The 22,282-nt window shown below is 40.3% G+C and overlaps 3 protein-coding genes across 3 annotated transcripts in view; 1 reads left to right on the forward strand and 2 right to left on the reverse strand.

Moving 5' to 3' along the window:
* Nucleotides 1-4,915, reverse strand: part of crppa (CDP-L-ribitol pyrophosphorylase A) — a 48,151-nt gene extending 43,236 nt beyond the window's left edge. The window contains exons 1-2 of the mRNA XM_056381527.1: nucleotides 4,512-4,915; nucleotides 2,126-2,411 (exon numbers count right to left, since the gene is read on the reverse strand). Of these exons, the coding sequence (XP_056237502.1) occupies nucleotides 2,126-2,411; nucleotides 4,512-4,747 (522 nt within the window). The 5' untranslated portion in view covers nucleotides 4,748-4,915. The remainder of the gene's footprint in view (nucleotides 1-2,125; nucleotides 2,412-4,511) is intronic.
* A 5,665-nt stretch (nucleotides 4,916-10,580) lies between these two features.
* Nucleotides 10,581-13,846, reverse strand: sostdc1a (sclerostin domain containing 1a). Its single transcript, XM_056381139.1, has 2 exons — nucleotides 13,495-13,846; nucleotides 10,581-11,666 (listed from the first exon to the last, which is right to left on the reverse strand). The coding sequence occupies exons 1-2, from the start codon at nucleotides 13,697-13,699 to the stop codon at nucleotides 11,221-11,223; spliced, it is 651 nt and encodes a 216-aa protein (XP_056237114.1). The 5' UTR covers nucleotides 13,700-13,846; the 3' UTR covers nucleotides 10,581-11,220.
* A 6,199-nt stretch (nucleotides 13,847-20,045) lies between these two features.
* On the forward strand, nucleotides 20,046-22,105 carry LOC130172054 (leucine-rich repeat-containing protein 72; the record flags this gene model as incomplete). The annotated part of the gene is made up of 6 exons (XM_056380471.1): nucleotides 20,046-20,125; nucleotides 20,245-20,314; nucleotides 20,390-20,471; nucleotides 20,857-20,970; nucleotides 21,086-21,175; nucleotides 21,276-22,105. Coding segments are annotated over 6 exons (534 nt in total), but the record flags the coding sequence as incomplete, so codon positions are not given.
* Between the last annotated feature and the right edge of the window lie 177 nt (nucleotides 22,106-22,282).

Below are 22,282 nucleotides of genomic sequence, written 5' to 3' on the forward strand. Positions count from 1 at the left end.
CATTTCAGAGAGAACGTTTACTCGGTGGTACTTGTCGTCAGCAGCCAGCTGGAGCTCGCACCGCTCGCACTTCCTCCCTTGGAAATTGAAAATAATCAGCATTTGTGAGATAATATTTTCAGGTTCTCTCTATAGCGTGATTAAAGACAGATTCCAGCGGTAGGAAGCCAGTGAGCGTGTGCGGGAGAAAATCCTCACGAGTGAAAGGAAATCAAACATGTGTTCTGCGTGTTACACATGCTGTTAAAATCAAAATTAATCTCCTGCTCCTCAGCGCAGACAGGCTTTCTGTCATGAGCGGGTGATACGGGCGAAATAATGAAGACCAGACCGCCTGCTGTGAAAGTTCATCACAAAACCTCTCACACACACACACACACACACACACACACACACAGACATAAACGTTGGTCCTGTATCGGGGGTTTCTTGCCTTTTTTCACAACCTGTGTGACCTGCATTCAACAAAGCCTTTCCTCAGCTGCTGAACCTCACACATGAATCATGATGAAACTAATCTGTGAGGTTCTTCACCAGAGCAGTCGCAGCTTTGACCCTGTGTTTTCCATCCATCACTGGTGAAATAAACACTGCCCACCGGGAGCGATGTACGTGTCAATCTGATAAACACTTTATGAGAAGATGGAGAGGCCGATCGGAGGGGACTATTTGTCGTCTTTGGTCTGAGCCCGACTCTGGAAAACTTGACTTTGTCATATTTTTACTGCTTGCTTTGTTTATGTTCACACTGCACAGTGAAAAATCCCCCGTGCGCACAAACAAAAGTCACATGTTTTCCCACCAGGTGAAAGCTTTGATTGCAGGTCCGAGAACTGCAGTTCAGCATGATGGATTTGTTTATACTCGGAGCTGTAATTGACCTTCTCTGGTTTTCAGCTAAAAGCACAAGAAGCAATGAAGTATGAGCTACAGCTGAGATTAAATTAGATGTACTGCGCTCTCCAAGCATGAGGAAATACTGGCATTTTCAGCTTGTTTCCTCTATTTGTAGAGGGATTACAATCTTTCTGAACTGCTCCTGGAAATAGACACATCCTGCCTTCATAAGCTACTGGAAAAATTGACAATACATCCACAATTCATATTCACAAATGGGAGCTTTGGAGATAATCTTGATTCTTTCAATTTTCAAACATTTTGCCGAGCTTTCAGGGCTTCGTCACGGCAGAGTCACCGTTTGCCAACAAGTAATTGAATGTTTTAAGTGAGCAAAGACTAATTTCTTCGAATTTCTGACAGAATCCATCTCCTGTCTGCTTTATTTTGTTTTTAAAGAAATTTATTTTTATCTTTATCCTCTTAATATCTGAAGCATTTTCACTACAGCCACAGTTAAACAACACAGTCACAACCTCACAAGTAGGAAATCACAACTTCATTGTGTGTTTTAGGACTGCGACTAATGACTGTTTTCATTATCGATTGATCTGATGATTATTTATGTCTCAAAGGAACAGAAAGAGTAACAAATTCCCATTCGCCCAGGATTTGTTGCAATTTTTTGTCTTATATTGGGCTGCAAAAAAAGATTATTTTCAATTAATCTGACAATTATTTTCTTGATTTAATTGTTTTGTATATAACATCAGAACATGAGTCCAAGACGCATTATTCAAACGTCTTGTTTTGTTTGAACAACAGCCCAAAGATTTTCACTTTACTATTATATAAGATGAGAGCTGCAACCATCAGTTGATTTGTCAACCGACAGGAATTGCTATTTTTACTTAATGACTTACTGTCTTAATAACAGTGAATCGAATATTTTGAGGTTTTAAACTGTTGATTGGACAAAACGAGACATCTGAAGACGTCACCATGGAGAAAAAAATCGGCAGATCAATCAATAATGAATATAATTGTTGCTTGCAGCCCTATATAAGACAAATTACTGCAGCAAATCCTCACAATTGAGAAGCTGGAATCAGGCAATGCTGTGGATTTTTTGCTTGAAAAATTACTCAATTGATTAGTCAACTATCAAAACAGGTGCTGAATAATTTTCTGTCAACTTGACTAATAAATCAGTATCAATATGAAGGCAGAAGCACAGTTCAAATATGCAGCGTGTTGGAGAGATGTCAGCTTTCACTTTTATACTAACCCCTTGTTCCTTAGCAGCCATGGCGATCTTGTACAGAAAGTCCTCCTCGACAAAGGGCCGCACAGCATCATGGATGATGACCACCTTCGGCTTGTCGGCCGGTAGCCTCTCCTGCTCCTCCCCCTGCCCGCCCAGAGCCAGGACCCCGTTGCAGATTGACCTGTGTCTAGTCGAGCCGCCTGGCACCACCCGAACCTTCCTGTGCTGGAAGCGCTGGATGATGTCCGTCATCAGGTCCATGTTTTCTTTGGCAACAACAACCACGATGCTCTGGATCCATGACACCCTGCAAGAGCACAGCAGCCGCTTAGTGTTGTCCGGTTTATAAAGTGAGGATTAAGACAGAACATGAAAGGTGGACACTGAATTTAGGCTGCAAATAATCAACCAATTTTTTTTTTTTACTTGTCAAAACAGCGATATAAAGAGACAACGAAAGCAGAAAATAATCACTTTTGAGAGGCTAAATGTTACATCAAGTAAAAGTTTGACATTTCAGGAAATTTGCTTTCTTGCTGAAAATTAGACAAGAAGAACGATACCATACTCTCATGTCAGTATGTAAAATATGAAGCTAGAGACAGTGATCCGTAAGCTTAGCTTAGCACAAAGCTTGGAAACAGCTAGTTCTGTACAAACGCAACAACATCTGCCTACCAGCACCTCTAAAATATCTAACACATTATACTTCTTCTTCGTCTTTTAAATCTCCTTAAAATAATATATAAAAATGACAAGCTGTGGTTTAGCCAGCTTTTCCGCCTTGTTTCCAGTCTTTATGCTAAGCTAAGCTAACGGCTGCTGACTGAAGCTTCGTATTTAGCATTTTACTGATGTCAGGACTGACACAAAAACTGCTCCATTAACAAGAAAACCCATCTGCACAAATGTCAGTAACACATATATTCTCTAGAATCAGAGATCACATCAGGGTCTTTGGTCCAACTCATTTCTAATGACCTTTGACCCTCCTCCTCTGGGTCATCTTCCTCTGTAATCGCGGGGGCCACACAGGCAGCATCTAATCCTGCTCTGTAGTCCCAGGATGTTGCTGCATTTGTTTCCTGACAGCACGTAAACACTGACAATAAGCTGGGAGGAGACACTTCTGATTATAAACACCGGTTGTTATTGTATTGTTATAATGAAGGTCAGGCAGTGATCACATCAGACTGTAAACATCCACCTTCTCATCACAGATATGGAGCCTCAAGTCAGCAGAAAATATGAGGGTCTGTCTGCCAGTGGTGGAAGGAACACTCAGATCATACGTTGAGAGCAAAATGTGATGAATAAAAGCTAAAGTGTGTGAGTAAACCTAATTTCTACTAAGAGGTACATATATATACATACATACATATTACTACTATCTCCACCTCAAGACAATGGAGGGGAATGAAATGTCTTTTTTTTTCAAATTATCAAAAATTATAACAGCTGTCTTTCCATGTTTTGAGGTGTATTAAGAGTTTACACTTGATGATCCACAGAACAGGTTGGACAGTTTTCACTGGACCTATTTTCCAAAGAAGAAAGTCCCTCCATGTTTACTCCATGTGCTGTGAATTAAGGAGACCCACCCTGCATCTGAGGAGATGTTGCTGTTGAATATTGAGTCACAGGATTAATCACCACATATAAACATGTCTGCACGGTTTGACAAATAAATCTCAACTTTCAACTGCATCTCACTTGCCTTATCAGTGAGATCCACTCAGTGGAGGGAGTTTGCTCTGTTGTCATGGAGATTATGACAACTGTTCCATCTCCATGACAACTGGAGATTGTACAGATGAAGGGTTGGATGAATGATGATTTTAAAAGTTTAAGTAAAAGTACAGTTAAGTGTATGTATAAGCAGCAAAATGTACTTAAATGTAAAAGTTTTTCGGTAGTAACATCTGATTCAATTTGACAATAATAGATTTTTAATATTACACTATACTGTTGTAACTGCTGGTTTTGGAGCTAGTTTTACAGTTTGACCCTTTAATCTCTAACAATGTTTCAAGTTTATCATTGTCTGTAAAATTTTATTTATTTTGTCTACATTGTGTTTTGTTCAGTGGACAAAGTGACAACTAACTCCAGCTGTGAGATAATTGTGGCATAAAAAGTAGAATACTAGCCTATGAAAAGTAGTAGAGTAGAAGTAAATAACAGAAAATTAAAATAAAAGTACCTCAAAACTGTTCTTCAGTACAATATTTAAGTAAATGTACTTTCCACCAGTGATGAAAACACTCATAACAGTGGATGAGCAGCCTGCACTGAAACACTGACCGTTAGAGGTTGGAGGTCTCCCGCTGTCACTCCACCTGTACCTGTGTGTAATCACAAACAGTCGTTATCACTTCTTAATTATCTTGCTTTAATCTGTTCTTACCTCTCAAAAGACTGGATAGTGTAGCTTATGAGCGGTCTTCCCAGAAACGAGCAGAACTGCTTTGGTGTTTGTAGTCCGGTTCTCTCTCCGGTGCCGCCGGCAGGTAGAACTACAGACACCGGGAAGTCCATGCTGCGTTCCCACGGCTGGTGGTAGCTCTGCCCGCCTTCGCCGGCTGGGAAAATCCCGGGATGAGCGGGCCTGTCCGGATCACAGTTATCGCCCTCCATATTCATATGATTTACCTCTATCAGTTCATGGAGGGGGGTGTGGAGGTGTGGGGGGAAAAGCCAGATAATTCCAACATATCTGTCCAGCCCCAGCTAATGGGCGGGGTGGAATAACACCGGTAACGTGGATGGAGATTTGGGAAACACCGCCGTCGAGTTAGAGTTAAACGCATTACTTCCGGTCGGTATTTTCAAAATAAAAACTCCCAAGCAAGTGGCAAACTGCCGTGACGTCACCCAATTGGTTTGTGAACTGCCGTTTTGAGGCCTCAAGTTTGACTTAATGGACGTCGTCATCTTGGTTTGTTGGACGAAGACTGATGGTGAATAACGGCTCCTGCACCTTACCGCCATCACTAATGGACGGCAGCAACAGCTTACAGTCAACCTGTCAGACTGTTGCACTATCCTCCCTGAGCTATTAAGTATTATCTTTACATTTCTACTATAATTTCTACTTGTTAATAAATAAGATTTATCCACGTCTTTATTATGCAAGCTTGTCTTGTGACGTGAAGTTCACCTGTACCTTCATTCATTCATTTAATTTGTCAGTTACATTTGATTGTAAATTGCACAAATTATTTAATACATCCATTTATTATTCTTTTGTACACCTCTCTAGTGGTGTAAATTGTTGAAATTAATGCAGTTTCAATGTGAAATAAAGTTTTTTATGAAGCTTTGCTTTGTTGATGTTGATTCAGTGTTTTTCATGGCCCCTTTTTATTCTCCTTTGTAAATGAAACTGAGCGATACTAGACTCGCTACGGAGCAATATGTGAGGCTACATGGGAAAGTGGTCTCAGACTTTTCGACACCACTGTATATAAACTAACACTATACTGAGAGGTGTTCCAAATATTTTTTCCATCCCATTTATAGGAATTAGATTTGACAAAATATTAAGAACACTTTTCAGGTCCTCCCCTCGCTCCAGCACCACTCCCCTCTTCTGTTCAGCCACCTCCTCTACCTTCATGCTTACATGTCATAAAGTTATCAGTTACACTGCCTGGACTACGTGTACCCAGGACCAGAGCCTACAGGAAGAGGAGGAAAAACCCCTCCTGCAGCCAACATCATACATCTGCAGCAAGTGTGCAACCCAGAAGGATTGGCACTGACCTCACTCACATTGCAGGTGTGTCACACTGTGTGACTGTTGGTGGAAAGACTGTGGAGGGAAGAGATGAAGGCAGGAGGACAACTTTTTCTATCTTTATTTATAAATTTTAATTGACATTATTTATTATATTTGTTGCATTTGGAGTGGTGTTTGTGTCACCTGATGTCTCATGATGATCTCAGTCCAGTGTTCCCTCTCTTTCAGCTCTATGTTTGGTCTCCACCAGCTCCTGAGGGAAACTTGTCTCTACCTTAATGTTCCGCTATGAAAAAGTATATATATTCAAAGATGACAGACTTTTATTGCACAGTTCTTTTTCTTTTCTTTTAGGTATAGTCTTTAAATTGTATTCACAATGGCCTTAAAAAGTTTTAAAAACTCTTCAACGCCAAGATGGAAAGTTAAAATGAGCGCAGTGCAAAGGCTGGACATTGACTGTTTCTCTGGTAAAAATGTTGTAAATAGTTTCCATTGGGCACAATGCTGTTACTGTATGTAAGGATTAATTTGTAATGTGTGCTTTCTTTTATTCTTGTTCTACTTATATATATATATATATATATATATATATATATATATATATATATATATATATATATATATATAAGGCCATGGGGCTGTCTTCCCAGTCACCGTCTTTATGTTATGACCCAGCTAGGGGAAAAGGGAAGCAACAGAAAACCAGTTGTTATTGGTAAATCAAATTTACTGATTTAATTTATTACATAACCAGGAGGGTAAATAATTAAACAAAAATCCAAACAAGGCAAGAGGATAATTGAAGTAGGGGAACAGGAGCCAACAAAGAGCCTAACTATGTGATTCTAACCAACCCAAAAACACAAGAAGCAGCACCCCTGTTCCTAATGTGTCCAACAGTCTTTCTCTAAGGGTGTGAGGCACAATCAGAATTTTAAACCTAGCCCATTCCCAAACAATCACTACCAGCATCTCAAACCAAATCACAAATTACTCACTGTTCACACAAGTGGTACAGAGGCGAGCTGCCTATCATGTCAGCCACCACTAACGATGTGAGGGCTGGGCTCTTAAACTCTCTTCCTCTGATGCTTGAACGGCTGCAGCTGTGGTAAGGATTGTCAGGATCATTTCCGCACCAATAGGAGAAGCCGGCCGTGGAGTCGGAGGCTCCTCCTCTCTGCTCCGACCAATCCCGTCATGGAGTCCGCGCAGCCTGATTAGCATACAGACAAAACACACTTTAAAATTCAGGTGACTGCGCTGCGCTCAGTTTAACATATTTTTATATCACGAAAAAAGTTGAACAAGAAAGAGCAGAACTGATGACACAGTTACGGAAGATTGCGCCAGTAGAGGATGACATTAAAAGTACTAGAAAATTCCTGGATAACTTTTGAATGTTCCTGCTGCTTGATGCGTGTATTTCACTCCTCACATTTCAATCTGCACAAAGGACGTTACCTTCAGTTTCATTCATGTCGCAGAGACTCATCCTGACACTGACCTCAGTCACTGCAGGTGTCCCTCTAAAAGCCTTGTGAAGCTGTCACGACTGGCCACAATAACCTCACACTGATAGTTTCAAACACAAATGTGTCCCCACAACCACAGACAGACATGTACACACACATGTACATGCCCTTACAGAAGTTGATCTGCAATAAAGCTATACTACTATATCCCCATATAGACGATAGCTGAGTCATTCTATGAAACTGGACCGGGCCGCTCTCGTGGCTCAACTGGTAGAGCGCGAACCGCTTAGGCTCAGTCGGCCATGGGTTTGCCTCCGACCCATGGCCCTTTGCGGCATGTCATCCCCTCTCTCCCCCACTTTCCTGTCACTCTCTCACTGTCCCTGTCTGAATAAAGGCAAAAACTGCCCAAAAAAAATAACTTAAAAAAAAGAAAAGAAACAGGTGCCATTTGGTCTGTAACATTTGATGAGATGCATAAGGAACAAAAATGTGAAAAAGTGTGTTTACAAATCTTAGAACCATTAAGTCAAGTACTCTTGCCATAATGTTAAATGAGAAAATACTATTTATAAAGACTAACACTATTTTTAGTATTTTTCCTTAGAACACAGCAACTTTCACGTCCATATTAAACAAATTGACACTTGTATCTGAAATATCACCAATAAATGTTGTTTTTTATCAAACCTTTATTATTGTCAGGACTATATGTGTGTCCCTATTTATATCAGATATTCTTTTTAATAAAAACATACTTTCTTGTAAAAATGTAATGATTCGTGTGTGTTCCTCATTTTGATTTACCACCCCGTCACACTAACATGTGAAAACACAACATGCAAATAAACCAAAATTTCAGTCATTTAAAAAAGATCCCTAACAAGTGTTGAGGTCTGCATGAACATTAAACACTGAACGCAAATAAACACAAGAATTATTATCAAAAATAATCAAGTGGTTCTCAAACATAAGCTGTCCTACTGTATGTGTATATATAAGGATTGTATGAGGGAACAGCTTAAGGAGTGAATGAGTGGCCAAGTGAACTGAAGGAAGAGTATGGCTAAGACACTAACAGTGTGTGTGAGTGTGTGAACTGACTTATGTAGAGTCTCACTCAAAGTCCTTGATTTCTTTAGTAGACTGGCGACACAGGGGTTGACTGATGACATCTTTTTCTGAGTTTCCAAGGCTTTGACCCGTCCAGCCTTGGTACCTCTCTCAGGATTTATCCCGATGAATGGCCTGAAAAACAAGAGTGTGTATTCAGGGTTGGTGAGGAAATAAGAGAGTGTACTTTCATGGTGCAGATTAAGTAATAGTTTGTTTCGCCTTGATTAATGTCATAAAAGCTTCCTTAACATGCTCCATGTTTTAGGCAGCTTGTATGTAACCTGTGAGACGAAACTCAACAAACACACGGCCAACATGATTAAAGCTGCTGTGAGCACACAGTACTATTGAAGGATGTAAGAAATCTAACCTTTGAAATAAGTCCAGTGTGCATGCAGCGTCATCTGAAGAAGAAGAACTGAAGACTGAAGCTGTAGTGAGTAGAAAAGACTGCAGGGAGCGTGGTCAGCTGGCTGGGTGCCCTCACAAATGACGTGCCCCTCAATGCTGATCATGTAGTGGTGAATGAAGCTTACTGGTGTTTCACCTTAAATTTGACAAAAAAAAAAAAACAGCATTGACATTGTCACACTGCAAAAGATATGTACCATGAGAAATGGTTCACAGATGAGTCCTGTTGTTTGATATATACATTATAAGGTGTTGTGATTTTGAGCTGAACCGTGTTGAACAGCCACATTATGTCTTGCTTTGTTCATTGTAATAATACTGGACGTAACAAATGACAGTTTAGCTAGCTGGCTAATATTAGCAAACCCAGATTAGCAGATGCTAACACAAAGTAAAGTTTAAGATGAAACTCACCCTGTAGTTTGGAGGATCAGGGTCAGAGTCCAGCTCCTCTCTCTGTCACACGGTGAAACGGGTGATAGAAAGTTAGCACTCCAGTGTTACCAATGTTTTCATTTAACAACAGACGGATTTTTCTCCAGTTTAGCAACTGTACAGCTATACCTCGAAGTTGCTAACGTTAGCTGACGAAGCTCAGACTCTGATCACAAATGATTTTAAACTTAATTCGAGTCCAATGCTCTTTTACATTCACTCTGAATACGGTTTATTTTAGCAAAAATAATCCTAAACATAAAGATAAGTCAGGAGGCATTCTACTAGATAATCAATACAGCTTGATTGGAAATGTGATATATTTTGCCTATGCTAACAAGTACTGCAAAAATGTACTCACCTATTTATTTGAAGGATGAAAATGGATGTTTTCCCAAAATGCATTGCGAAAAAATACTTTAAATTACAGTTTTCTTTCCTCTGAGCAATAATGCTGTAAAATACCGTTATAAACAATTTCACCGAGAATAATTTGCAGTGATATACTACATTTAAAGATAGCAGGATTATACTGTTGAAATTTTCCCGTAGATTTACAGCAGTTTGTTAGTGTATCGAAGGCAATATTATTTTAAGGTTAGGTGGTACACGGGATAATGTTTGAAGCTTTTGAAAAATATTTAAGTGCAATGTTTGCCTCTGAAATGAAGTAAGAGAAAATTAGTTAGTCTGTAATAATTTTAATACTCAAGTAAAGAACCACTTCCTTGAAATTTAGATAGAAAATATAATATCTATATGCTTTTTCTGATGCTAAGAAAATCCATTGCAATATAAACTCTTTTTTTTGTGAACAAATTATTTCATTTCCGGTCAAAGTCCAAACACTTGACGCATCGTTAAAAAAAAAAAAAAAAAGCATCGACAGCTGCAAGTCGCTACAAGTCAATATTCTCGCGTGACTTTAGATTCTCTCACGCTGCGAAAAGTTGCCGCAAATCTCGCGGGATTCTGTTTTTGGAATAGAAAAAACAACGCAGTAAAAAACATGCCAAAAGTATTCTTAATGCTTACTTTTTGGTAGTGTAGAATTCATGATACAGACATTATGGCATTATTGTGTCATATATATATATATATATTTTTTTTTTTACAAATAACTTAAATGTAAAGGGACATTTTATTTCCTCAATAACTCCCTTTGTAAACATTGTAGTTGCGTTTGTGATCAAGTCTTAAATAACAACGTTGGCCTGATTTAAGCTTTAATGTGAATCCTCCTGCAGATCAAACACTGTCATACCTGGTAAAGTCTCCACTGACAACAACGTGTGATAAAAAGATGTTTATTTCATATAAAGTTATTACAAGAATGAATGATGAAGAAGCTTTTCCAGACTTCACCCACAAACTTACACCACTCAACCAGAACGTATCATGTTATATGTTGCCACAGAAAATATATTACATCATAGCTACATCATAAATCTTACATGGTAAAATTTTATACACATGGCCATACTTCAAAAGGCAAGTAAGAATTTGATATATGTACAAGTATTTACACAAGATTGTTTTTTTGAGATGTTTTGTGTTGTTTACTGGTGTTGGTGCCAAAAACAGGCAAATCTCCATCTGTGTATAAAATGAATATAGTTATGAACACATGCACATGGCTACAATGGGACAATGTGTGTTGTCTCGGGGCTCCAGAAAGCTCTGCAGGCTGTACACCCCAGGTCTGTTCACATTATCTTTAACCTCGTGGATTAAAATGTCGAGAGAAGTCCTCAGCATGCCCTTTGGAGTTCTCCATCATAGTGAGGAACCAGCTTCACATAAATCAAGTCCCAGTCACATTGAGAGATAATCCACAACCTCAAGCTCTGGATGTTGTGTCTCAATATCACTGAGACCAAACTCCTGCAGGCTGATGTGGATTCAGAGTGAGTCCGTAAGTCTGGTGGCTCTCAGGGTTCAGTCTCGTGCCAGTTCTCACTCAGCCGGCTCTTCCCCAGCCTCCTCTTGCTCTTGGCCTTGTGTTTGTGCAGCAGCTGCGGCGGCGACACGGCCGGCTCCTCGAACTTGTTGCCCGACTCGTTGTGCTGCCTCGAGTACCTCTTGCACTTGCAGGAGGTGACCACGGTGATCTTGTACGTTCTCGTGCTGCCGTCCTGGCACTGCAGCTGGATGCGCTGGGTGCGGGTCTTGTCGTTAACGCACCTCCAGTCCTGATTGCTGCTCCGGCGACCCCAGAACTTCCTGCCATAGGCGCCGCCGATCCAGTTTTGAAGCATCTGAGCTGGGAGACACTCACCGGCACACACCAGCTCCTTGATGGGGTTGATGCTGGTGCAATGGCCATCAGAGATGTACTTAGTGGACCTCAGCTCTCTGCATCCAATTTGGCCTCGTTCTGTGGAAAAACACAATGAGAATTAATTAGAGATCCCTGCAACTAACGATTATTATCATTATCAATTAATCTGCAGATTTCTTGATTATACCCTTTTCTCTCTGTCAGTATAAAGTGCCTTTTTTTCTCTGACCAAGTCCAAAACCCAAAAATAATTCAGTTTACTATCATGCATGACAAAGAAAAGCTGCAGATTGAGAAGCTTAAACAAGCTAACGTTTGGTATTTTTGCTTCAAAAAGTTTCCAATAAATTTTTTTCTGCCCATTAATCGACTGATTGTTGCAGCTGTAACATTTCCTCAGAGATTTGATTCAGAATTTCCTCTTAAGCACCAAATGAGACAATACAATTGCATATAACAGTAATGCTGTGTCATTATTTCATCATTATATTGAAAGATAATACACGATAATAGTGGATTACTGTCCAGCCCTTTACCCTGCAGCCTGTGGCGAGTCACAGGGAAGGAGCACAATAACATGTTGACCTTTCTACTTCAAAAAAGTTGAGGAATTATGTCGTGAAAAAGAAAAACTTTCTTTATGTCAGGGATTTAACAGGAGGATTATTTCTGTGCAAGATCTAAAACTGCCATTATTATTCTGCTGCAGGCTACAAACACTGCCCCCCCCACCACCACCCCTCATCCCACCACTGTAACCCAAGCTCAGGTCCATTCATACAGCTGCATACACCTCAGTGACAATGCCCCCCCTCCCCCCCTCCCCCTCTGTGACAGTGTTTGATGAATGAACAGGGCTCAGGCTCCATCTTTCTCTCCCTCTCTCTTACTCCCCCACTCCCTCCCCTTCCTTCATTCCTTCGTGGCTGCTGGGGGAGCTCAGAGCCACAATCACAGGTTTCCTGTGCATGGGAGAACACCTCCATTCAGCTGCACTGACACCAGGTCAGTTTGCCAGAACCTGTCGGAGCCTCTCATCCCGGCCTGGACACCGGCCAGCCGGGGAAGCAGCCTCTGCTGGGAGTCATGATTACAGGAGCAGAGACACTGTACGATCAACACTGAGGGGATTATACTCTGAAATGTGCCATGTTTTTTTGTTTTATCATATTCCAGCTCCATAATGTCTGTACAAGACTGTGGCAAGTTTACAGTGACCTTAGTGCACCTTATGGGATTCTTACATTCTTCCACAACAGCAGGATTTTTGTGGTTTAGGCTACTTTTTACAAGTATAAACTGTGTGACTTCTATGAAGTATTGTTATGCTAAATGTAGTTTATAATGCTTTTCAGTAAAGCAGAGATCATGTGTAAACTGATTGAAATGATGATGATTAAGTGCCTGATTAAAAAGATCCATCATCTGGCTCTCAAAAGGAGGAAACTTTGATGCTTAAACCTGAACTTTATCAAGAGATTTGTGTTGCATGCAGCCTTTAATGAGCAGGAATGAAGAGATCAAGTGAATAAGAAGAAAAAGATGTTGTACAGTGCACATGGGACAGCTTGAGAAACAGTATTTTTCTGTTTTCTCATCTGTTGTTCATGCTCCTTTGGCTACATCAACTGAAAAAAGTAGGGCACGAATCCATTGCAAAATCACAGAAAGATGATTTTCAAATATTATGACTGTTTAAAGTCGTTCCCAAATTCCCCAAGATTTAAAACAACAACAGAAACTAAAAGGAAATAATTAAGTCAAAGATTTAGCAGCAGGAACAGTTTCCTAAAAAGAACCTAAAGGCACCAAGCTGGACCACACCGCAAGTTCGAGTCCCTGTGGAAAAAATCAGAAGATCATTTCACAGGCCTGATCACAGTCAGACGGATAAATGACAAACCAGCAGAGCATCCTCACTCACCGTCTCTGTGCTGCGCCGCGCCGCCCGCTCCTCTCCCGCCGGTGCGTGCGCGGTTCAGGGACACGTTGCTCTGAACCTCCGGCACCGGCGCGCTCGCGTGCGAGAACAGCAGCTCCGTGGCGTCGTTCTTCAGGGCTTGGCAACTCCTCAGCAGGATGCAAAGTACGACCAAGGAATGGCACGACTCGTGCGCGCTCAGGTGCATGGTTGCTTGCAGGGGGGGGAGAAGGGGGGATTGTAGCGGCTGGAGATGGAGATGTTGGCCCGGCTTGAAGGAGGGTAATGCTGGGTGAACTGCACGGAGGTCTCCGCTGCCCCGCTGGTTTTATAGCACAACAGCCGGTCCGCCTCTCGCTCTGGCAGCTCCTCAGGTGCGTCTCTGAGGGGACGCTCTGATTGGTGCACGCTCATAAAATCAACCCGCCCACTGCTTTTATTTTGGAGAGTTAAATTTGATCCTGGATGCTGAAGATGAGGAAGCTTCTATCCATGATGATGATGATGATGATGATGATGGGATTAAGGGCCTGAGTAAGTGGCCTCTGGTTCGATTCTCCTACTTAAACCAAATTTGGTTTGTTTTAGTTTATTAACAATATTAATATATCTGTAAAACAACATATAAAGAGATATGATAATAAAAGATAATAAGATATGTTTTAAAAAAGCAACTTAAAACTAGAAATCAAAACTGAATCAAATGAACACTGATGACATTTGTCAGAAAAGATCAGGATATGTAACACGACAATTCCTTTATACGATCCCTCATCATCTTCCACTGCAGATGAATTCAGCGTAAACTTGTTTTCTTGTGAAATCAAAATCAGTTTCATAGAATACGAGTGGCAGATTGGAGGAATACTTCCTTCCAGACTCTAAAGAAGGCAGGGCAGAGGAAATACGTGACAATAATAGTCTTAAATTGTTGGTAGAAAGAAGGCTACTTTCCAAAGTCAAGAAGTCCTGATTAGATCCGAGGTCAACGTCAGTTTCTGGTCTATATTCAGATTAACTAAACGCAGCAGTTTCATTCTAAATGAGACAGAAACATTTTGTAATCATGAAATCACATATTATTTCTACCTTATTTCTACCTCGACTTGACGTTAGGATTCTTTCAGCCTTAGAAAACGTCTTTGTTCAAGAATAACAACAAAAATCTGGATCTAAATTAAGCTTTAACTTGGCAGTTGAAGACCAGCTTCCAAAACGGTCCTAAATCAGACTTTTGATGCAGCTGTGGAGACTAAATCTAGTATGATGCTTTGATACCTCCACCTCTGATTATTTGCAGTAAATCTGCCGTTATGCTGAGTGAAATAATAAACAGCCGTAGCTTTGAGTGACTGTTGCTGCTCTTGAGTTATGAGTCAAAGCAAAGCAGATGGAGGTTAGTTTTGTTTCCTTAGTTTCTCTTGTAGGTTTGAGGCTGATGGAAATGTTATTTGAATCAAAGTATTCAACAAATTAACATTTTTTAATGGTGGCGCTATAGATGAAAACTGAGCAGCTCAACAAAACGATTTCATGGTGGCACTACAGGAAAAGTCAGGGAGGGGCCACCAAAGACAGTAGCATTCATCCCATATGGGGAGAATGAATGTTTGTACACAAATTCATGGCAAACCGGCGAATAGTTGCAGAGATATTTCAGTCTCTGCAGCAATTTGAGGCTAAAAAGAAGCGATCTTTGCAGTTTATCTTCACATTTCATCTGAAAATATGGAGCAAAGCTGCACTGGATGCTTATTGGAACCAATATTGATGTATATGTTCAATTCTCTGTCAATTTAAGTTCATGAGTGAAATCCAAACTGGATCTCAGACATCAAAAACAAACAACTTTAATTGTGTACATTGAAAATAGTTCGGAGCAAAAATGATCCGAGGAGTTTCCCACATTCAACACACATGGTCAAATTATGTGAGAATGTTGAAAGATGATGCATTCATTGCTCCTTTGTTCAACAGATGCAGGAAAAGCCTTGATGAGCTGTCAGTCACATCTGAACTCTGTGACGTCTGCCGTCTTGTCCGGTGTGTCAGACCCTGATTCGGTCCACATCTGCTCATTTATTCACCAGCGTCTTCAGCAGCATTAATCACACGTGTGTGCACAGCTGACGACTTTCAGACACCGACTCATATTTTACTTCCTGTCGAGTTCCTCCGTGTTGGAGGTTCTCCACGTCGCGACTTGCCTTTCTCAGGCGCACGTTTAATTCAAGGATGAAAGCTGATATTGTCTGTGTGTAATTTGCTGTCTGTCTATGTCATCCTCCGTCTGCCTGCCTCTCAATCCCTGTCAGTTACACATCTAATGATCCGAGTGCCCAGACTAACTGGAGTCTTTGTGCGTCCGCTGCACAAAACAAGGGGAGATATAATTACCTTTGTGGGGAACATTCAACCCAGGCTTGTCTTACTGATTTGAAAAGAGGCGTCGTGCAGAGACACTAATTGTTGCTCATGTGAGTGAAAGCTGATACACAGATCACTTGACTGGTTTATTATCACACCAGCACTTTGTCAGGTCTGTGGCCCCATTTCACGATGGAGAGTGGAATAAAAGCCTGAGATTGTGTCTTCTTTCGTTTTTTGGAGTGAAAGGTTATCGTTCAAATCAGCAGGTGGAGGAAATACATTTGGTGGAACCACAGGGTTAAAAGTAGGTTAAAAATAGAGTCTAGATCCGACTGTTTATTCTAACTTAATCCTATTTGGCCAGTTAGCTCAGATACTGGGTTGTATTTTCATATAATGCATTTTTGCTTTTTATGTTACAGGAGATATCAACGTGTTTTTCAAACATAACATTATTATACTTCCACTTCTGGGCAGAGTCCGGTTGTTATCCTCCGATATTGACTGACAGTCGACTTTCTGTGTGTGTGCAAGAATTGGTTCAGATGTGGAAGTAGCTTCTGACAATCATGCTGTATATGGGCCAGATTCGGGCCATGGAGCCGGGCGTATACTGGGCCAGAAGAAAAACAAGCGCTTGGCCCGAGTATGGGCCGGATTCATTTTGCTAACACGAGCTCTAACAGCGTCTGAGACTGACCAGTTTGCGAGGAGATGCTACACAGATGTTCTAGTTGAGCACAGGTTTTGTGTCTTAAACCCACAAACTAGTTAATTAATGATACGTGGCCTCGGAAGGTCACGCAGTTGCTGGAATATGAGTAAGCCAGGTAGCTAGACATGCTAATCACTGCTGTTTATGCTAAAGCAGACAAACAAACCCCCCCCGCTCCAACCTTTTTAAACACAGTAAATGTAGAGTAAGAGAAATACTCAGGTACCAGAACCTTAAATGAAATTGTTCCTTCCTGATTCTGCTTTTTAAAAAAATCTCCTCAGCAGCTGAACCCAGCCTGTCATTAAACTTCACACTCAGCTTCTGTTATTGTTTCCTTTCTCTTTTGTTTTTCCTCAAACAACGACACCAGAGACTCATTCACTCCACTTCCGAGAGAAAATAAAGGACAACACGTCCCACTCTTCTCAGGAAGCTATTTACACTCCGACGCCCCTCTGAGCTTCTTATGAGAGCGGGTTAAAGAGTGAATATGATAGGCCCCGCGGCTTTTGTGCCCTCACTGTGTAATGAAACAGGAAGCTGGGAGCTGACTCCCTCTCCCTCACACTGAGACTCACCAACAGGAATTCGGTTGCCCCTAACCCTCATGGGAAATGAAAGGTGGCTGGGTTAATAGCTCACTGACAAGCAGCATGAGAGGGGGAGGGGGGAAAGGTACGAACGACACCTGGAACAGAGTCAAGAAAGAAAGTTTGGGACAGATCCCAACAATAGATGAGGGCTGTGTCTCAATCACTTCTGTTATTCCCTGAGAGGGATCTAATATGACAATCAATACTTCTACTATCGATAAAAAATTCCTGAAGGAGAAATTTTGAATGTGCCCGCTGAAAAGCAGTTTGAAACTGTGAGGACCGGCCAAGGTGACCTCACAATGATGGTTTTCAAGCCTAAATTTGTCCCAACAACCACAGCAAGACATGTACATACACACATGTACATGCTCTTGCAGAAGCTGATCTGCAATAAAGCTGCTGTGATTTCTCCTGAGTTAATCAGTCCAATCACAGTCAGCTGTGTGAAAGTTTGGGCAGCAACTGCAGTTGTGCACTTGTGTGTGTCTGTCAATTTTCATGTGTGTATTGTTGTGTGGACACTTAGAAATGCTAAAACAAATCAGCCCTTTATCTAAAGTTTACCCAATATACAGCAACTCTTAGTAAAATGCATTCCTTTGAACAGAATGGTGATGGGGTTAATGGGGCGGAAATAAGTGACTGCAGATGCCTTAAAAAGGTTCACTGTGTAACTGCTGCTAGATGTCCTGAACTGTCCGTCTCATCTTGTAATACCACTTTGTTCCTCAAGAGGCGAGAGTGAGTCACTGCAGCGCCATAAACTTATCATATAACTTACTAACAGAACTTGAGGTTCAGGTGAAACTGACGGTCTCTCCCAGGGCTCCTCCCCCTGTGACAGTGAGTCATGTGACGACCTTAGTTTTCTCAACCGATGCCCATCCATCCACTGTACCACAGCACATGATGTAAGCCGCAAGAATAGAAGAAAGCACACATTACAAATTAATCCTTACATACAGTAACAGCATTGTGGCAAACACCACTCCAAATGCAATAAATAAAATATAATAATAAATAAATAATGTCAATTAAAAGTTATAAATGAAGATAGAAAAAGTTGCACTCCACTCGCAGCATGATGAAGGGATGACGACATCAGAAAAAGGCAGACTCAGAAAATAAATTTTATTGCCAGGTAGGTTTTCACTTACAAGATATTTGGTTTGGTGTAGTATCCAATTAATGTATTCATAGGAAATAACAAAAAAGGTAAAATACTGCAACACTCAAATATAAATATACATAGATACATATATATAAAAATTAAACAATGAAAACGATACTACACAACTATGTACAAAAGTGTTTTAGAATGACAAAACTCCTGCTGGGCAAGATGTGCAAAAGGTATTGATTAGGGGGTGTGTAACAGTTCACAGTAAAGACAATCTGTCATGTGCAGGGATAATACCTCAAGGTGTTGATGTAATGTGGTTGATGATTGATGAGGCCAGATGCAGAGGAAAAGGCAGGTGCTGGTCCATCATTGATGATGATTAGACTGGACCTCTGGTCCTGATACAGACAAACATGTGATAGGACAATTCCTTTAGATCATACAAGTTCTTTATATTAAAACATGTTAGGTATCTTGTGTGTATATAATAAATTGTGAGGATAGATATGAATATGCAAAATAAACACAGTATGAATATTATGACACGTAAATGCAAGGAAATGAAGGGTAAACAACTAGAGGTGTGATAACAATTCAATGTACACACACTATATAACCAACAAATTCAGTAGTACAAATATGGATATACTGTAAAATACATAACCAATATAGGCAGTGGTATATTCATTAAGAATCAGCAGTATGAACATGTTTACACTGTGGGTCTGATTTAATCACAGCGGTATAGACAAGTCTTACTTTTAAAAGTGAATGACAGCATGTTACTCACCTGGACCCTCCTCACTGTCTGGACTCTCTGCCGTGGGTGAGACAGGTGGAGGAGGTATTGCATCTGTACTGGCTCAGGTCCTGATAAAGACAGAGGGATGATGAAATCTCCTAAGAAATGTAAAGACCTAGTGCACTTTCAATCATGGCTGATCTCCTAACAGTAATGTAAAGTGGTTACAACATGGTGAACCGTTTCCCCTTGCTTCCAGTATTTACACTAAGCTAGGTTAAAGTGAGCACTTCCAAGATCCAACTCTATAATGACATAAAAACATAAGAGTATAGATCTTCTATAGATCTAACTCTTGGAAAGAAGTGTGTTTTCCCAAACAATTTCTTTAACCAGCAATGTAAGAACTAGTAACTACAACTGTTAGATAAATGTAATGAGGTTCGATATTTCCCTTTAAAATGTGTCCCCAAACCAAAACATTCAAAACAGCAGCTATCTAACTACAGTAAACATAGTGCTGCAGGGAATGTACTAAATGATCTATAGTGTAAGAGACTATGGTCTATTTGTAAAATCAGCTGTTAAGTTGCAGTAAGTAGTAAACTACAGTGTGAATAAACCTGAAAACTCAATTGACTTGGTTTGCCTGTGAATTCTGGTGAAACACTCCCCTCTGCTGGATATTTACCTTCACTGCCGATGAATGATGACGCATTTAATCTTTAATCTGTACAAAGATGAATATAAAATACCTACAGATACCATTATCCATGCATGAAAGATAAAAAAATAAAAAAATAAATAGTATAATTTTTTGAAAATTATATTTTGTTTGTTGTGATTTCAAACACAACAGCAGTTTCCTGGCAACAGGTGTGGCTGGAAATCCAAAAGGTGACAGACAATGGAGGTTGGCAAGGTGAACAGCTTTATCTCAAACACTTTCAACCTCAGTTTTACTTTTTGAGATTATCTGTTTTTTTACTTTTTCTTTTACCCTAAACACAGGATATAAATGACATAATCCAGAAGTGTGGGATAAGGAGGGACGCTGATGTTTGCCAACTCAGCCTCACCTCAAAGTAAGACAAACATTTCTTTTTTTTGGCATTAAAAATAAATGTATCTGAGTCTCAGTGCAGCTGCTGTGAAAACTGAGTCACATGCTGAATAATTTCACAAACAAGCCTTTTGTAAACAGAAAACTCACCAGTGTCCCCGACTTATCAAGATTTCACTTTCTGAGGAAGCTGTGGCTGAATAACAACAAGGTAAAGCTTCATTTACAGCAACTGGGTGTTTTAGTTTAAATTGACAGAAAGTCTCATTTATTCTGACTCTTTCAGATCAGAGAGCTCAGCTGTCGCTCCCTGAACTGCTGCGTGACCGAACTTTACCTCCACAACAACAACATCAAGTCTATTACAGGTGAATCTGACTGAAGACGATGTGAAAACGTAATGCCCTTTAGTAGAGCACTAAGAGTGAAAGATGTTTTTACAGACCTGTGGCACATGAAAAATCAGAGGCTGATTTTGTTTTTACAATTTAACTTTCAATATATTTTAACTTGAAGCACTTAATGCTTCATTTACACAAAGACAGTGAAGCTGCTTAAATGTTTTGCTCAAGTAAAAACACAGATACAACTGTAGCTGTCAGATAAATTTAGTCAAGTTACAATATTTCTATTATAGTTCCTCAAAAGAGTAGTTTCCACTTCTTTCAGGTGTAAATTTGTGCAGGTAAATGAAAACCAGATGCATCCTGGATAAATGAATAATAAAGATCCATGTGAATCTTTGTCTTACAGGGGCTCTAAATCATCTGACCTGCCTGCGGCGTCTTTTTCTCCACAACAACCAGATCAGAGGTCTGGAGGACACGACGCACGAGCTCAGGAGGATGCATCAGCTCCAAAGTGCCAGTGAGAACTTTCCCCGGGCCTGAGAAAGTCCAACACCTCCATTAATATTCACACCAACCTACAGATGGTGAAATGTGACTGTATTTTATTTTATTTATTTATTTATTTTTTTCAGCTTTTTTCCTCAACCCCATCTCTCATGAACCTGGATATCGACACCATGTGATCCACCGTCTGCCTTCTATCCAGGTGTTAGACGGGAAAGGTAACGCATGAAGACATCCCGTCACATTTCACACTTTTATTACAAACTCTCTCAAACATTTTTTTCAGTAGATATGGTCCTCTACCTGTTGTGTGTTCAGAGGTGAAGCCAGAAGAGAGGAGGAGGTCCTTCCAGATGTTCAGGCAGGAGAGTCACCGCGTCCTCCAGTCTGTGGCCTTCGGCAGACGAGTAAGATAAACCGCACGAGGAGAGGAAGATGACGGTGGCCGCTTTCTCAAAGTGTTCAGTCATTACACGCTGTAACGCAAAATATCTCCCACTGTATCGCTGTTTCTGTGGTCTGCTCAAAATGATCTGTTACAAAAATCTGACAGCAAGGTCTGTGAATTATCCAGACAAAAAAAAAAAAACAAAAAAACAAAAACAGGATGTTCTTTTCAAAATAAGACACTGCTTCTGAGTAGCTGCTGATGAGAGCAGGAAGAGAAACAGGAAACCTCTGTAGAACTGAGGGGAACTGAAGAATCTGTACCACAAAGTTATTGTGATGGATTGTAAATATAAAATTATTGATGACAATCATATAAATTATTGATTATTATATAGCTTTAATTCCATTCACCTTCAGTTTACTGGGGTGGCAGCAGAGGTCTTGCAGCTGACACCTCAGTACATTATAAATCTACATGGTCACAATGTCTTCTGTGTCACTTAATGTTTTTTCACAAACAAAAAAAAAAAAAGTGCATGGAAGTGCAGTATGCCACTACGGATATGTGACCCTTTAAATATCCATTCTTTAGTTATATATGGTGTAAGGACCAATCCAAACTCTTCAGTGCAAATGTGGTCAAAAGCTGGATTATTAAGAGGCCAGTAGTTACTACCTTCATGTTTAAAGTTTTCACAAGAGCCTCCAGAGTTAAATCATCACCTCTCTGAACATTATAGGGTTAAAAAAAAAAGAAAGCAGAGGGGCCCTGCATTAGTTTGCATTAAATTGTTCAGGTGTACATTACCTATGAAATAAAAACCTTTTGCCTCTGATGTTTTCAGACCCACGTCATGTCATCACTCTAACGACAGTATATCCCAGACTATAGTTTGCTTTCTGAAAAATAAAAGCTGAAATAAATCTTTCTCTCC

Source organism: Seriola aureovittata, chromosome 7, assembly GCF_021018895.1.
Source record: "Seriola aureovittata isolate HTS-2021-v1 ecotype China chromosome 7, ASM2101889v1, whole genome shotgun sequence".
Taxonomy (NCBI): Eukaryota; Metazoa; Chordata; class Actinopteri; order Carangiformes; family Carangidae; genus Seriola; species Seriola aureovittata.